This window comes from Schistocerca serialis, chromosome 6, assembly GCF_023864345.2.
Source record: "Schistocerca serialis cubense isolate TAMUIC-IGC-003099 chromosome 6, iqSchSeri2.2, whole genome shotgun sequence".
In the NCBI taxonomy this organism is placed as follows: Eukaryota; Metazoa; Arthropoda; class Insecta; order Orthoptera; family Acrididae; genus Schistocerca; species Schistocerca serialis.
In genome coordinates, this window is record NC_064643.1 from 195,894,484 (window position 1) to 195,911,609 (window position 17,126).

A 17,126-nucleotide genomic window follows, 5' to 3' on the forward strand; every position below is an offset into this window, starting at 1 on the left:
GGTGGAAGTACTGAATATCGTAGAAAATGATTATTCACAGTACCCGGCGAAGTGCTTAAGGAGAACTTTCGTTTGTGCTTTCTAACAGCAATCGCAGAGGGTTTTCGTAGTCCCAGATATGGTCATTCCTGCTGTTAAAATACCTATCACGTGTAAAGGAGACCTCATTTCCAAACAAAACGTGTTTATGGAAGACCACGAACCAATGCAGAAACTGCATACAACGTCGATGTTTGAACATCGTATGCATGTTGGTTGTACTTCTGCAATGCTCTCCAAATAGATACGTGAACTGTTCCCATAGCACGGGCTGTAGCAAGTGCTAGATGTACCTTTCGCTTCACGCTCAAAATGTGGCGTTCTTGCGTCACGGCTACCAGAACGGCTGACGAGGTAAATTCCCTGTTTCTCGTAAGTGTCCTTGAATTACGGCAAATGTACCACGATGTTGTTGTCTTCTGTTAGGGGACCGGTTTCCGTAGGTATGAAGAGCCGTTCTTTCATTTACCCAGCTCCCACTGTAACACATAGTGGTGTCAGTGTGCTCATCAAATCCGCACTCTACGTTGCATTCAGTATTAACAGAAAGAACACTTGAATTCAGATCTAGTTAGATGCACAACACGTTACATACGGTATCAGAATACAAGCCGAATGCAGCATTAGTGTGATCCACGCAACTGCAGACATATTATTGCAACGGAAGCTGACTGTAGCACAGGTTACATGTACGGCACGGGGGATACAACATAACAACAACACAAACTGAATGACAGGACGGGTATGACTTCACAGAACAACAGCCTCACTAGCAGCTGCACAACAGGTCGCCACGTAACGGGACGCATCATGGCCATGCGCTTAACTCGTGAGGGGTGGACCAAAATATATACATTCCTAACAAAAAATGATCGATTTAGAGTGATCTATCATTCCTCACAGTTTGTCTGCGAGGTCCTGAAACGATCTGTACAACAATTTACAGCAGAGAGGATCACTGGGGAATCTGGTACAAAACGAAACTGCTAACATTAGAATGACCGCTAGAAAGGGAAATAAAAAACCAAAAACATCTACCTAACTTAAATATGAACTTAAAACAATGAAACACACAACTCTGAAGTAATGACTCACAGACGAACGAAATAGCTAAATAACTAAAATTTGATGCAGGGTCATTTGTGCCACAGGCCTCGGGAGAAAGCAACCACATTCATAACATCAATACAGTGTACGTACTGTTATTGATTTACGTTTTCTTACAAATTTATCTTCGGTATTTAATCTACAGAAATATAACAACACGTAAAATTTCTAGCGGAGCCAGTATTAGTGACAGTGGGAACCAGATTCGTAGATGAGTTAAGTTTCACTGTCTTCATATCACTGAATATATGCTAACATATGTTAAAAGTGTAAGAATAAAAAGGAATAACAAAAAGTAAACAGTAGCAAAGGATGATAGGGTAGAACACAATATCGGATCATCTCTCTCCGGAACGTTGCACCTCAAAATGTGAGATTTGGTGTGGTTCAAAACCCACAAAGCCTTTTGACAAATAAAAGTCAACTACATCCAGTCAAATTTAGAGCCTAGTTGTGGTTCCAGACTTCAGCGACAAGTAAACTAGTAAATAATCACTTTAACTTATAAATATAGAGTTATTAAATTTGTAATACGAACTCAATAAAAACGAGGACGAACGAGTTATTGGTACAACACTCAAAGTCAAACTACGCTGCTCGAAAGAAAGCACACCATCTTAGAGGTTTCCAGGTGCAAGACTACATCAGGAGTAAATCAAGCGATTACATTTACAGATCAATAGTATAAGTGGTTGTGACGTATCAGGTACAGACCAATGCTAAAAAACCCTTATTAGTACGTGGGGTAGACTTCGTGGCGGTAATAAGGCGCTGACTCCGGCATCCAGTCGATCGTACAGACAGCGAATACTGTCCTGAGCCGGCCGGAGTGGCCGAGCAGTTCTAGACGCTACAGTCTGGAACCGCGCGACCGCTGCCGTCGCAGGTTCGAATCCTTCCTCGGGCATGGATGTGTGTGATGTCCCTAGGTTAGTTAGGTTTAAGTAGTTCTAAGTCCTAGGGGACCGATGACCTCAGAAGTTAAGTCCCATAGTGCTCAGAGCGATTTGAACCAATTTTTTTTTACTGTCCTGAGATAGGTTACGCCACGCCTGCTCGACCTGTTCGCGTTAATCTCTAACAGTTGTTGGTTGATAAATTGCACGAGTCCCTTCTCGTTCCAGCATATCTCACACGTGCTCGACTGGAGACAAGTTCAGAGATTGTGCTGACTGGGGAAGGTGCTGCAAGTTTTGCAGAGCGCGTTGAGTTTCCCGGCACTATGTGGGCGAACATTATCCTGTTGGAAGAGCACACTACCTTCCCCCCCTCCCTCCCCAATCGTACACCGAAACTACCAGCATTTTCGTGCAGAAATATCGCTGAAGACCACGCGCGTCATTCTAAGCGATCCTCTGAGGTCACCTTACGAGGTGCGCACGTCGATGCTGTGACGTGAGTGGAAGATGGACTAGAGGAGTGCGTACCCATAGTCCCACTGCTAATAATCCGTTCGCAACAGTTCTTGTTGACCTGTCTAAGTCCACAACCTCTGTTAGACGTACGATGTGCCACCGGTGCGTGTGTGCTGCTTGGACGTCCAAAACCTCGTGTACGGGTGTGACAATGTTGCGCAACTGACGCAGCACGTCCAACCTGTGTGGCAGTTCTCCGAAAGGACCATCCCACCACTCGGGAGGCCACAATTTGATCCCTTTGAAACTAACTCAGTTGGCTGTAGGAAGCATGAGTACGTCTCCGTGGCATGTTAGCGTGCTTGCTTCACTAGTTTACGCCGCACCTGAGCCCTCTGCCTGTGAGCATTCCCTATTAAGGAGTAGACACAGACGGCGCTCTGGTAGCTATGACTCTACGCGGCGACGTTGAACCGTTATCAGTAAACCATGCTGTCACTCTAGACTGCATTAGTTTGGAGACATAATAAAGCGCTGATCTTATTCCATATCGCGTCAAAGATTCTCGCTGCCCCTCGCCCACCAACTCCCAGGGTTTCCCTTCATGTAGACAGAAAGGGTTATTAATAAGTACATCTAAGATTTCTGAAGACGAGAGTATGAAAACAAGACATACAGAAAAATTCAGTCTATTATGTAGCTCGAAGGTCTAAAGTTTTAAACATTTAATTGTAATTTTAAAAATATTTGATTATTCTTGATTTTTTTAATGAATAATATCTTCCGCATTCCTTCAGCTGTGATTACGCAATGTTTTGAAATGCTTTGAACATATAAGGTGCTTTACTTCGTATAGTTTCGAAAGACTTGAGGGGATCGTAGCAAGTTATGAAATTGCAATGAAATCCAGACCATTAGCTGCTTACAGTCGTTGATAAATATCAACGGGGACAGTTGAAAATGTGCGCCTCGACCATGACTCGAACCCGGGGCCTCCTGCTTGCATGACAGACGCTCTATCCGACTGAGCCACCGAGGACACATAGGCGAGTACGACTGCAGGGACTTATCTGTAGCACGCTCCCCGTGAGACCCAAATTTCCAGTTTACTGTCCACACACTACATTTCTACTGCCCCTGCCCACTATACTCACCATTCTCAGAAGTCAATCTACCAATTCCCGTAATAGTTTGAGCAATGCGAGTGCATCCGCATTGAAGATCACTGGCCGGTAAGCGTGATCTACATGAAGATGATCTTCTTCAGTGCGGATGCACTCGTATTACTCAACCTCTTACGGGAATCGGTAGATCGACCGCCACGAGTAATGAGTATAGTGGGCAGGGGCACTGCAAATGTAGCGAGTGGACAGTAAGTTGGAAATGTGGGACTCACGGGGGCGTGCCAGAGAGATGTTCCTGCACTGTTACTATCCTCTGTGTCCTCGGTGGCTCAGTCGGATAGAGCGTCTGCCATGTAAGCAAGAGGTCCCGGCTTCGAGTCCCGGTCGGAGCACACAGTTTCAGCTGTACCCGCTGATATTTATCAACGCCCGTAAGCAGCTAATGGTCTGGATTTCATTGTAATTTCATTCTTCGAGAGCTGAAAGATCATACATCTTCATATATACTAATGAAGTTGGTGGTATGGTGGGGAGGGGAAGGGGTTGATGTCACTGGATATGAAACGAAGACAGGGAGGGGGCGCTGAGCTGAAAATGGTTGAGAACCTGAGAATCATTGGACCACTTAACTGTCTGAGGCAGTTGATGGCATATGAGGAATTCTGAGCAGATACAGTTTTAATTCGGATTGTAGAAAACACTGGTGCAGACTGCCGGTCACTGCTTGTGGCCTGCGCCTACAAGGAACCCGTCAGATAATACCTTGGAGACGCACGCTGCCCTCGACGCGGCCGAGCGCGTTGACGGAGCTGCAGGTGTAGCTGCCGAAGTCCGCGGCGTGCACGTCACGCACCGTCAGGTTCATCAGCACCGCGTACTCGTTCAGCTGCGTCTCGCGGATCACGTACTTGCCGCCCGTGTTCGCCATCAGCTTCTCACCTGCGGACACGCAGAAGTAAAGGTGTCAGTGGCGAATGTGACGCTCCTTCAGCAAAGCTGACAAGGAAGGGCGATATCTGTAGGGGGGGGGGGGGGGCGAAGTAGGCTTGGTGGAAACATGACCTAAGTTCGTGTGTGTACGCGTGTTTGGGGAATTCAGCCACAAGGTTGGGCTCATGCTAAAAAGGAATTTTTTTTGGGTCATCAGTCCTCTGATTGGTTTGATGCGGCCCGCCAGGAATTCCTCTCCTGTGCCAATCTCCTCACCTCAGAGTAGCAATTGCAACCTACGTCCTCAATTATTAGCTGGAGCCGGCCGGTGTGGCCAAGCGGTTCTCGACGCTTCAGTCTGGAACCGCGCGAGCGCTACGGTCACAGGTTCGAATCCTGCCTGGGGCATGGATGTGTGTGATGTCCTTAGGTTAGTTAGGTTTAAGTAGTTCTAAGTTCTAGGGGACTGATGACCTCAGATGTTTAGTCCCATAGTGCTCAGACCCATTTGAACCAAGCCATTTTTATTAGCTGGATGTATTCCAGTCTCTGCCTTCCTCTACAGTTTTTGCCCTCTACGGCTCCCTCTAGTATCATGGGAGTCATTCCCTCATGTCTTAACAGATGTACTATCATACTGTCCCTTCTCCTTATCAGTGTTTTCCACATATTTCTTTCCTCTCAGATTCTGCGCGGAACCTCCTCATTCCTTACCTAATCATCCCAGTTGATTTTCATCATTCGTTTGTAGCATCACATCTGAATTGCTTCGATTCTCTTCTCTTTCGGTTTTCCCACAGTCTGAGAAATTTATGCCTCAAATTAACTCCTATGGTTGCTTCCTGGCCAGGAATGACCTTTTTGCCATTGCTAGTCTGCTTTTGATGTCCTCCTTGCTCCGTCCGTCATTGGTTATTTTACTGCCTAGGTAGCCCCAGTCCTTAACTTCATCTGCTTCGCGACCATCAATCCTGATGTTAAGTTTCTCGCTGTTATCATTTCTTCTACATCACATTACTTTCATCTTTCTTCGATTTACTCTCAGTCCGTATTCTGTACTCATTAGATTGTTAACTCCGTTCAACAGATCATGTAATTCTTCTTCACTTTCACACAGGATGGCAATATCATCAGCGAATCGGATCATTGATGTCTTTTCACCTTGACTTTTAATTCCAGGCCTGAACCTTTCTATTATTGCTTCTTCGATGTACAGATTGAACAGTAGGGGGAAAGATACATCCCTGTCTTACACCCTTTTTAAATCGACCACTTCGTTCTTGGTCGTCCACTCTTATTATTCCCTCTTGGCTTGTGTACATATTGTATATTACCACTCTCTCCCTATAGCTAATACGTATTTTTCTCAGAACTTAGAGCATCTTGCCCCATATTACACTGTCGAATGCTTTTTCCAGGTCGACAAATTCTATGAACGTGCCTTGATTTTTCTTTGGTCTTGCTTCCATTACCAACCGGTAAGTCAGAATTGCCTCTCTCGTGACTTTACGTTTTCTAAAGCCAAACTGATGATCATCTAGCACATCCTCAATTTTCTTTTCCATTCTCCTGTATATTATTCTTGTCAGCAACTTTGATGCATGAGCTGTTTAGCTGTGTAAGTAGGCTGTTTATGTTTTTATGTTGGTAACGCCACGTATCGCTCTGTATGAAAATCACTGACTGTGCTGTGTGCAGTCTGCGGCTGGTTGGCATTGTTGGAATATTTGCCATTGTAGTGTTGGGCAGTTGCATGTGAACAGCGCGTAGCGTTGCGCAGTTGGAGGTGAACCGCCAGCAGTGGTGGATGTGGGGAGAGAGATGGCGGAGTTCTGAGAGCGGATGATCTGGACGTAAATTTGTAAGATTGGATATCATGACTGATATATATATATATATATTATGACTTTTGAACACTATTAAAGTCACTGTCTGACGATGATGTAATCTAACTGAAATCTTTCAGTATCACACGGTCTTTTCCAAGTATACCTCATCCTCTTGTGATTCTTGAACAGAGTATTCGCTGTCACTAGGTGAAACTTGTTACAGAACTCAATTAGTCTTCCTCCTCTGTCGTTCCTTGTCCCAATCCCACATTCTCCTGTTAACATTTGTTCTGTATTCCACCCAACCATGACTATGAGATTTTCGTCTCCCTTTACGTACTGTATTACTTTCAGTAACCTCATATAATTTCTCTATCTCTTCATCTTCAGCTTCCGACGTCGACATATATACCTCTACTATAGTTGTCGGTGTTGGTTTGCTGTCGATTCTGAAAAGAGCAACCCTATCACTGAACTGTCCACAGTAACATACTCTTGCCCTACCTCCCTATTCATAACGAGTCCTACTCCCGTTATACCATTTTCTGCTGTCGTTGATAACACCCTATACTCATCTGACCAGAAATCCTTGTCTTCTTTCCATTTCACTTCACTGATCCCTACTATCTGTTGGCTAAGCATTTGGATTTTCTAGTTTGTCTACCACATTCAAGCTTCTGAGATTCCACGCCCCGATTCGTAGAGACATTATCCTTTCGTAGATTATCCAATCTTTTTCTCAATGTCACCATCACCTTGGCAGTCCCCTCCCGGAGATCCGAATGGTAAGTGACAGTTAAGATGTACGCAAAGCTTATTTAATATGACATTAATGAGAGACCACTGTAATTCCGATCCACGAGCGATGGAAATCAGCGCAGGTCGGACCACAGACGTGGGTGGAATTGCTGTCAGTTACAAGTGGCAGATGCGATGTGCGCATAGAGGAGCTTTGTGGTCGAAGAAAGCGATTATCCTATAAATTATCTCCAGCTTAATTGCAGAGGATTTTTAGCTTACCACCATCATCACCCATGACAACTCGCGCACACTTAACTTGTGGTTGTGTTTTATGCAGGGCTGCATCTTCTCGACTTCATGTTTTGATTCAGGTGCTTCTTAACATTATAAATAACAAACGGAAAGTACGAGTACTGTTTTTGTTATTCCTCAGTACAAAGACAACAACACTAGTACGATTAATTGAAACATTTCGCTGCCTCCGTGTCGCCGTCTTCACCCTGGGCAAAAACAGTACAGTGCAATCTTGAGAACCTGAACACATGCAGCTGTCAAAATGTTTGCTAGCTGCACTCGTCGATAGCATGACAAGACTGTCAAAGCAAATGCCCAAACGCCCACGTATAACTGAGCCTGTTGCTTTTACATTGACTAGACAGAAGTCATGGGGTAGCTATATGCAAATGTATCACGTATACTAGTTATAAAAGGGCAGTGCATTGACAGAGCTGTCATTTGTACCCGGTGATTCGCGTGAAAAGGTATCCGACGTGATTATCGCCGCACAACGGGAATTAACAGACTTTATACGTGTAATGGCAGTTGGAGCTAGGCGCACTGCACATTCCGTTTCTGAAAACGTTAGGGAATTCAATATTCCGAGATCCACGGTGTCAAGAGTTTGCCAAGAATACCAGATTTCATGCGTTACCTCTCAACACAGATATGTCAGTGGCCGACGGCTTTCACTTAACAATCGAGAGCAGCGGCGTTTGTGTAGAGATGTCAGTGCTGACAGACAAGCAACACTACTAGAACAGGCGAAGAAATCCATATTGGACGCATCACAAACGTATTCGTTAGGACAGTGCGACGAAATCTGGTATTAATGGGCTATGGTAGCAGACGATAGGTGCTAGCGCCTTTGCTACCAGCACTACATCGCCTACCGCGCCTCTTCTGGGCTCCTGACCATATCGGTTGGACCCTCGACGACTGGGAAACCGTAGCCTGGTCAGATGAGTCCCGATTTCAGTTGGTAATGTCTGATGGTAGGTCTCGAGTTTGGTACAGATCCATAAAACCATGGATCCAAGTTGTAAATGAAGCACTGTGCAAGCTGATGGTTGCTCCATAATGGTGTAGGCTACGTTTACATGTAATGGGCTGGGTCCTGTGATCCAACTGAACCAATTATTGACTGCAAATTGTTATTTTCGGCTACCTAGAGACCGTTTCCTTCCATTAATGGACTTCATGTACTCAAACAACGAAGGAATTTTTATGGATGACAGTGCGCCATGTCACCAGGCGACAACTCTTGTTTGAGGAATAATGTGGACAATGATTTGGCCACACAGATCGACCGTCATGAATCCCATCGAAAATTTATAGTACATAATGGAGAAGTAAGTTCATGCACAAAATCCTGTAACGGCAACACTTTCGTAGCTATGGAAATGCTGTGTGTTTAAGGCTTCCCGTGAGGTAGACCGGTCACCTGGTGCAAGCCTTTTCAGTTAACACCACTTCGGCGACTTGCGTGTCGATGCGGATGAAATGATGATGATAAGTACATCACAACACCCAGTCCCTGAGCTGAGAAAATCTCCGACCCAGCCGGGAATCGAACCCGGGCCATTAGGTATGACATTCCGACGCGCTGACCACTCAGCTACCAGGGGCGGACTTCGTAGCTATGAACGGCTATAAAGGCAGCATGGCTCAATATTTCTGCAACGGATTTCCAGTGACTTGTTGAGTCCATGCCACGTGAGCTGCTGCATTACGCTGTGCAAAAGAAGACCCAACGCGATATTGATAGCTATCCCCTAACTTTTGTTGTCTAAGTGTATTTTAGTGCCTTATAAAGTCGTTCCTACGAAGTCAAACAAGCCATATGTCATAATTATGATGAACAAATGACAGTATCTCATAAACCACTGGTTATTTCCGCATGAAACTCTTGTTTAAAATAAATAGATCAACTAGGTTGTCAAGGGGAGGAAGGGCTAAAAACATAAAAAGAAATCATCAGAAAAATCCCAAAATAAAACAGCAAACACACTATCATTGTGATGCGTGGCAAACGATTCCGGTTTATCAGGGTATTAGGAAACTGTAACTGCATTTTGTCTAGGAACAATAATACGAAAGCTATAGATCTATCTTTATCAATGTCTATAATAACTAACAGTAATTACTCGTAAAATATCGTCTTTTAAGTAAAATTAGTTACCAGGCATTTTGACCTGTTGCTTCGTCTGAAAAACTTCAATTCCTTCAAAAGGCGTTTCGAAAATAGTGTCTCAAAATTGAGATAATTGTTGTTCTCGTATCAAGTTGATAGAAACTGTGTTCTGTCATCGTACAGAACAGGTGTCTCTGATTTGCAACACACGTCTGTAAATCTGGGAAAAATTTTACGGGGCTTGCCAAATAACAAAATTTGAACGACAGGACGAATCCCGAAAGAGCAAAATTAAACATAAACAGCTATATGGAAAGGGACGGAAATTTCAAGCAATTTTTTCGGGAGGCTGAAAGTGTATGTTACGTTACATCAGAACCAACTTTTACAAAACAGAATTTAGGTAATGACGAACAAAGCAGTTTTAATCTGCCTGATAGATCTGGAACTGATCAGATGGTCGAAACCGATCTCCAGTTCCTGAAAAGAGCGGCGAGCTGAATAGAATTACGTCACACTATCAATATTTCCTATTTTTACTCATCCAACTTTCCATAGTGAGTCACGAACCACGTAAAATCGTCATTTCTGCCTCTGTCAAAAAGTGCTACGTAAATCCTAAATGAATTATGGAACAAGACTGACTGATTACTCACAAAAAACTCTAATGAGCCAACAGTCCTTATTACACATTGATACCTTCTCCTTAATAGTTTACGGAGCGCTTCAGACATTTTACAGAATCTGAAATGGACTGCTCTGCTGGCAAACGAATCCCTGCCCCCTTGTCTGAACACAAAATACATTCACATAAAATGTGGCCTACTGAAATCTGTGTGCCACAAGGACACACATTGGTGAGTCCACCGCACGAGCGTTACGACATGTGTAATAGGTCTATGCCCTATCCAAACATGGGTGAAAAGTACTTCAACTTGCATTATCAGCCGGGAGGAAATACGCCCCGATCGACTACTTGTTTTTACCAAGTGCAGCTCACTGTCTGTCACTGGGAGACACTCTTCTTCCCAATAGTGCATGGCACCTATGATATAACCTGATTATGGTACGCTCTTCCTTGTTTGCCACACGCGGTAGTTCATTTCCCTGAATTACCTTCTGCCTAGATACTCAGCAGAAGGAAACCACCAGAACCATCCTTTGCAGGCAGAGTTGTGAGACCAGGATATTTTGGACATACTTGTCTGCTGAATAAATTCATTGATTATATTCATCGGCTCGTAGGACACTAAGTTATACAGAAACGTCCAGATGGATCACTATGGAAGAAGCAGGATGCTGAAGTACATAGGAATGGTTAGACGCGTTTGAAATTCTCAGATTCTTTAGATACGGTTATACAGTAAATACCACAATAGATATTTCACTTGAAGAGGCATTGACATCTCCAAAAAGGACAGTCAACGGAAAGTAGCTGCAAGAAAGGTTAATTGCAAATAACTAACTTTGCTCTTTTCTTACATGATATACTGCAAACTGAGGATGAAGAGGAATAGACAGGTTCCATATCTCCTTATTCCCGAAAAGCATTTGACACGGTGCCTACTGAAGAGAGATAACGAAGATACGATCGTATGGAATAGGCTCCCCTCCACGAATTCCACTGCTGTGTGAACCCTTTCGTTTCAGAATAGCAACTGCAACCTACGTCCTCAATTACTTACTGGATGTATTCCAATCTTTGTTTTCCTCTACAGTTTTTACCCACTGCAGCTTCCTCTAGTACTATGGAAGTTATTCCCTGATGTCGTAACAGATTTCCTATCATCCTGTCCCTTCTTTTTGTCAGAGTTTTCCAGATATTCCTTCCCTCGCCAATTTTTGAGGAGAGCCTCCTCATTCCTTACACATCAACCCACCTATTTTTCAGCTCAGTTCTGTGCCACATCTCAAATGCATCGATTTTCTTCTGTTCCCGTTTCTCCACAGTCCATGTTTCACTATCAAACAATGCTTTATCCCGAAGGTACGTTCTCAGAAATTTCTTCCTAAAGTGAAGCCCTGTTTTAGATACTAGTAGAATTCTCTTGGCCAGGAATGTCCTTTTTACCTACGCTAGTCGGCTTTTTATGTCCTCCTTTTTCCGTCCATCATGGATTATTTTGCTGTCTAGGTACCAGAGTTCCGAAACTTCACGTACTTTGTGACCACCAATTTTGATATTAAGTTTCTCGCTGCTCTCCCTTCTGTTACTTCTCATTACTTTCACCTTTCTTCGATTTACTCTCAATTCTGTACTCATTAGACTGTTCATTCCATTCAACAGACCCTGTAATCCTTCTTCATTTCCTCTTAGTATAGCAAAGGCATCAGGGAACCTTATCATTCATATCATTTCACCTTGAATGTTTATCCCATTCTTCAACCTTTATTTTATTTCCGTCAGTGCTTCTTCGGTGTGTACGTTCACCAGCAGTGGCGAAATACTGCAACCCTGTCTTACACCCTTTTTAATTAGAGCACTTTGTTCTTGGTCCTCCAGTCTTATTGTTCCTCTCTTGATTCTTGTATATATTGTATATTACCCATCTTTACATACAGCTTACCTTTGTTTTTCTCGAATTTCGAACGTCTTGCACCGTTTGATACTGTCGAAAAGCCTTTAGCAGGTCGACGCATCCTATGAAAGTGTATTGTTTTTTCTTCCGTCTTGTTCCATTATCAGCCGCAACGTCAAAACTGCCTGTCTGGTCTCTTTACCTTTCCTAAATCCCAATTCATCATCATATAACAGACACTCAATTTTCTATACACGTAAATGACCAGGTGGACAGGTTGGGTGGCAATGTCTGGTTGATTGCTGATTGCCCTGCTGTATATGGGAAGGTGTCTCAGTTGAGTGACTGTCGGATGATACGAGAACACTTAGAATTTCTAATTGGTGTCATGAATGGTGGCTAGCTCCAAATGTAAGTTAATGCGGATGGGTAGGAAAAACTAACTCGTAATGTTCAGATACAGCATTAGTAGTGTCCTACTTGACACAGTCACGTCGTTTAAATATCTGGGCGTAACTCTGCAAAGCGATATGAAATGGAACGAGCATCTGACGGTTGTGGAAGGAAGGCGAATGGTCGATTTCGGGAATGTGTGGTTCATCTACAAAGGAGACTGTATGTAGGATGCTAGTATGATCTATTCTTGAGTACTGCTTGAGTGTTTGGCAACGCATTAGGCCGGATTAAAGCAACAGAGGCGGTCGATTATATTTGCCACCGGTAGGTACAAACAATATGCAAGTATTTTGGAGATACTTCGAGAACTCAAATGGAAATCCCTGGAGGGAAGACGACTTACTTTTCGACGAACGCAAAAAAAATTTAGAGAAAGAGCATTTCAAGCTGACTGCCAAACAATTCTACTGGTGCCAACATACATATCGCCTAAGGACAATAAGGATCAGATAGGAGAAATTAAAGGTCATGGGGAGAGTATTGACAGTCGTTTTTCACTCGCTCTCTTGCCAGTGGAAAGGGAAAGGAAACGATTACTAGTGATAAAGGGTACCCACCGCCAAGCACCGTACTGTGGTTCAAATGGTTCAAATGGCTCTGAGCGCTATGGGACTCAACTGCTGTGGTCATAAGTCCCCTAGAACTTAGAACTACTTAAACCTAACTAACCTAGGGACATCACACACATCCATGCCCGAGGCAGGATTCGAACCTGCGACCGTAGCGGTCGTGCGGTTCCAGACTGTAGCGCCTTTAACCGCTCGGCCACTCCGGCCGGCACCGTACGGTGGCTTACTGTGCACGTATGTGGATGTAGTGTGGATGTACAAACCTAGTGTATCAGAAGAAATACTTCATTTGATGGACGAAAAATATAGGTAATATGATATTCAGGAAAAGTGGAAAATACAGCATTATAAGTCACTTAGAATGAAATAAACAGGAAGCGGAGGGAATTTAGGGCGGAATGATTGCAGGAAAAATGTGAAAACTCGAAAAAGAAATTGTTATCGGAAGGGCTTATTCAGCCTCTAGGAAAGTCAAAACAATCATTGGTGAAATTAAAAGAAAAGGTTCCAACTTTAATAGTATAGTAGGAGAGGAATTCCATTGTTAAAATCACAGAAGTGAGAGAATGGTTGAAAGGGTACGCTGAAGGTCTCTACCAATGGGAGAAACTGTCTGATGACGTGATAGAATGACAAATGGGAGTCGATACGGAAGACTTGGGGCATCCAGTACTACAGTTCTGAAATACTTGACATAAAATAAGGCGGAAAGCATTGACATACCTGCGGAATTTCGAAAATTGTTGCTGGAAGGCAGCTAAAAAGCTTTTCATTGTCGTTAGTACAACATACCAGTACTCAGGAATAGTATCATACTTTCTAAATAATATCATCCAGACAATCACGAAGCTAGAGAGGCCAGATAAGTGCGAGTAATACTGCATAATAAGCTTAACACCTCATGTATCCTACTTACTGACGAGAACAATGTACATAAGAATGGAAGACAAAATTGAGGATTTTTTGGTTGACGATAACTTCTGCTTTAGAAAAGGTAAAAGCTCCCGATAGGAAGTTCTGACATTGTGCTTCATAATGGAAGCAGAATTCAAGAAAAGTTGAGACAGGATTGTAGAAAAGCATTGACAATTTCAAATGGTGCAAGAGGCTCGAAATTTTCAGGAATGTAGGTGTACGATATGGAGACAACAAGTAATAAACAACATGTACAAGGAAGGATATTAGCCGGCCGTTGTGGCCGAGCGGTTCTACGCGCTTCAGTCTGGAACTGCGCGACTGCTACGGTCGCAGGTTCAAATCCTGCCTCGGGCATGTTCAAATGGTTCGAAGCACTATGGGACTTAACATCTATGGTCATCAGTCCCCTAGAACTTAGAACTACTTAAACCTAAATAACCTAAGGACAGCACACAACACCCAGTCATCACGAGGCAGAGAAAATCCCTGACCCCGCCGGGAATCGAACCCGGGAACCCGGGCGCGGGAAGCGAGAACGCTACCGCATGACCACGAGCTGCGGACCCTCGGGCATGGATGTGTGTGTGTTGTCTTTAAGTCAGTTAGGTTTAAGTAGTTCTAAGTTCTTGGGGACTGATGACCCCAGATGTTAAGTCTCAGAGCTCAGAGCCATTTGAACAATTTCTTTTTTGAAGGATATTAGACTGGGAATTAGAGAGGATATTGGATAGAGGGTAAGGGTTTTGCTTCTATTGTTTAATATAAACAGCGATGACGGAAATAAACGAAATGTTAAGGAATAGGACTATAATTTAGAGTGAAATGAAATCAATGATAATATTCGCTGATGACATTGCTATCCTCGGTAACAGCGAGGAAGAATCACAGGATCTGCTGTATGTACCTATGTTCTGTACTATTCAAACCCTTGTCCAGCAATCGAGATTTAGGTTTTCCGCGATTTCTCTAAATCACTCTAGGTAAATTCAGGGACGATTCCTTCGAAACGGCACGGCCGATTTTCTTCTCCAGCCTCGACACATTCGAGCTTGTGCTCCGTCTCTAATGACCTTGATGTCGACGGGACGTTAAACCCAATTTTTCTCCTTCCTTGAACTGCCTAATAAGTACAGTACGTGTACTGAGAGTAAATCGAAGAAAGACGAAAGTATTGAGAAGTAACAGAAATGAGAAAAGCGAGAAATTTAACACAAGGGTTGGTGATCATGAAGAACGCGAAGTTAAGGAAACGGAAGAAAAATTACACATCACGGATGAAGAAAAACAGGACAAAAACGCCACCTACCACCTGTCGAGGTGAACTTTCCCAGTCGCCGGACTATAAGAATCTGGCCTGTGTCAAAGTCGCTTATGTCAGTGAATTTCATCACTTGCGGCACGTTCAGTCGCAGAATGATTCCCAATTCGTCTCTGTAACTATAGAGATGGTGCGAGCCAAACTCCTTTACTGGACATCGACCGAGTAGAAACCTTATGCTTTCCGATATCTTATGTGATAGGGCACATGTAAAGTCGAAATAGTATACTAAACTTGAGGATTTACATTTCTCACAGTTTCGAATTCGATCTCTGAACGCCACTGTGAAAACAACTAATACCTAACCCTATTCTAAGAAAATGCACAGTGTGTAAAGTAAAGGTGCCTTTTAAGTTACTGTAAGGATGATGTTACTGATAGAATAATAGTGTAACATAGAGATCTATGTTCATTGATATGCGGGCATGTCACATGGCATCGTACAGGTGAATAGAACGACGGGAAAAAATCGAAATACCAAGGAGAAATTGTGCAATATAAACGGAAGCTCGTAGGCATGTTTCTACACCTGAAAGATGACGTCTATTCCAATTTCGCGCCAGTCGCATAAGAGTGGCTCTAGAAGCTCCACTACGAGGATGCAAAGCAGGTTTACTTTAAATATGTTCTGTAGCTTTCATGAGCATTTGTTACCTTTGAGATTTGACGTGGTGAGTTGATGTTGGTCACGAATGTATGTAGGGCGACAAAGACGTTATTATCAGCACCTCATGACGGTGGTGGTCAAGAGAATGTAGGTTTAAAGAAGACGGGACTCATACAATGGCGACGTGGCACTATCGAAAGAGGAGACTATTGTGTTCGGCGTAGGATAGATGTTGTTGTTGTTGTGGTCTTCAGTCCTGAGGCTGGTTTGATGCAGCTCTCCATGCTACTCTATCCTGTGCAAGTTTCTTCATCTCCCAGTACCTACTGCAACCTACATCCTTCTGAATCTGTTTAGTGTATTCATCTCTTGGTCTCCCTCTACGATTTTTTCCCTCCACGATGCCCTCCAATACTAAATTGGTGATCCCTTGATGCCTCAGAACATGTCCTACCAACCGATCCCTTCTTCTAGTCAAGTTGTGCCACAAAATTCTCTTCTCCCCAATCCTATTCAATACCTCCTCATTAGTTATATGATCTACCCATCTAATCTTCAGCATTCTTCTGTAGCACCACATTTCTAAAGCTTCTATTCTCTTCTTGTCCAAACTAGCTATCGTCCATGTTTCACTTCCATACATGGCTACGCTCCATACAAATACTTTCAGAAAAGACTTCCTGACACTTAAATCAATACTCGATGTTAACAAATTTCTCTTCTTCAGAAACGCTTTCCTTGCCATTGCCAGTCTACATTTGATATCCTCTCTACTTCGATCATCATCAGTTATTTTGCTCCCCAAATAGCAAAACTCCTTTACTACTTTCAGTGTCTCATATCCTAATCTAATTCCCTCAGCATCACCCGACTTAATTCGACTACATTCTATTATCCTCGTTTTGCTTTTGTTGATGTTCATCTTATACCCTCCTTTCATGACACTCTCCATTCCGTCCAATGTTTTATGGTGAAAGCCTGCTGCCTCGTTGCCAGTGACGGCCGTTGAGTTGGTTATTAGGGTGTCAGTTGAGGGCCTGCAACCGACTTGTGTGCATGCTAGACACACTGCTACAACTGGGGTTACGGCCTCGGGTGCAGTAGCACTTTCGTGGTTATCCCACGCACCCTGACTGCTGATTTGTCCGTCCGTCTGGCCATTCGTGAATGGCATTCAAAAATGGTTCGAATGGCTCTGAGCACT

At 43.5% G+C, this 17,126-nt stretch overlaps 1 protein-coding gene across 1 annotated transcript in view; it reads right to left on the minus strand.

Annotated features, from left to right (window-relative positions):
- Positions 1-17,126, minus strand: part of LOC126484744 (lachesin-like) — a 370,517-nt gene that overhangs the window by 12,733 nt on the left and 340,658 nt on the right. Inside the window, exon 8 of the mRNA XM_050108339.1 lies at positions 4,388-4,564. Within this exon, the coding sequence (XP_049964296.1) occupies positions 4,388-4,564 (177 nt within the window). The remainder of the gene's footprint in view (positions 1-4,387; positions 4,565-17,126) is intronic.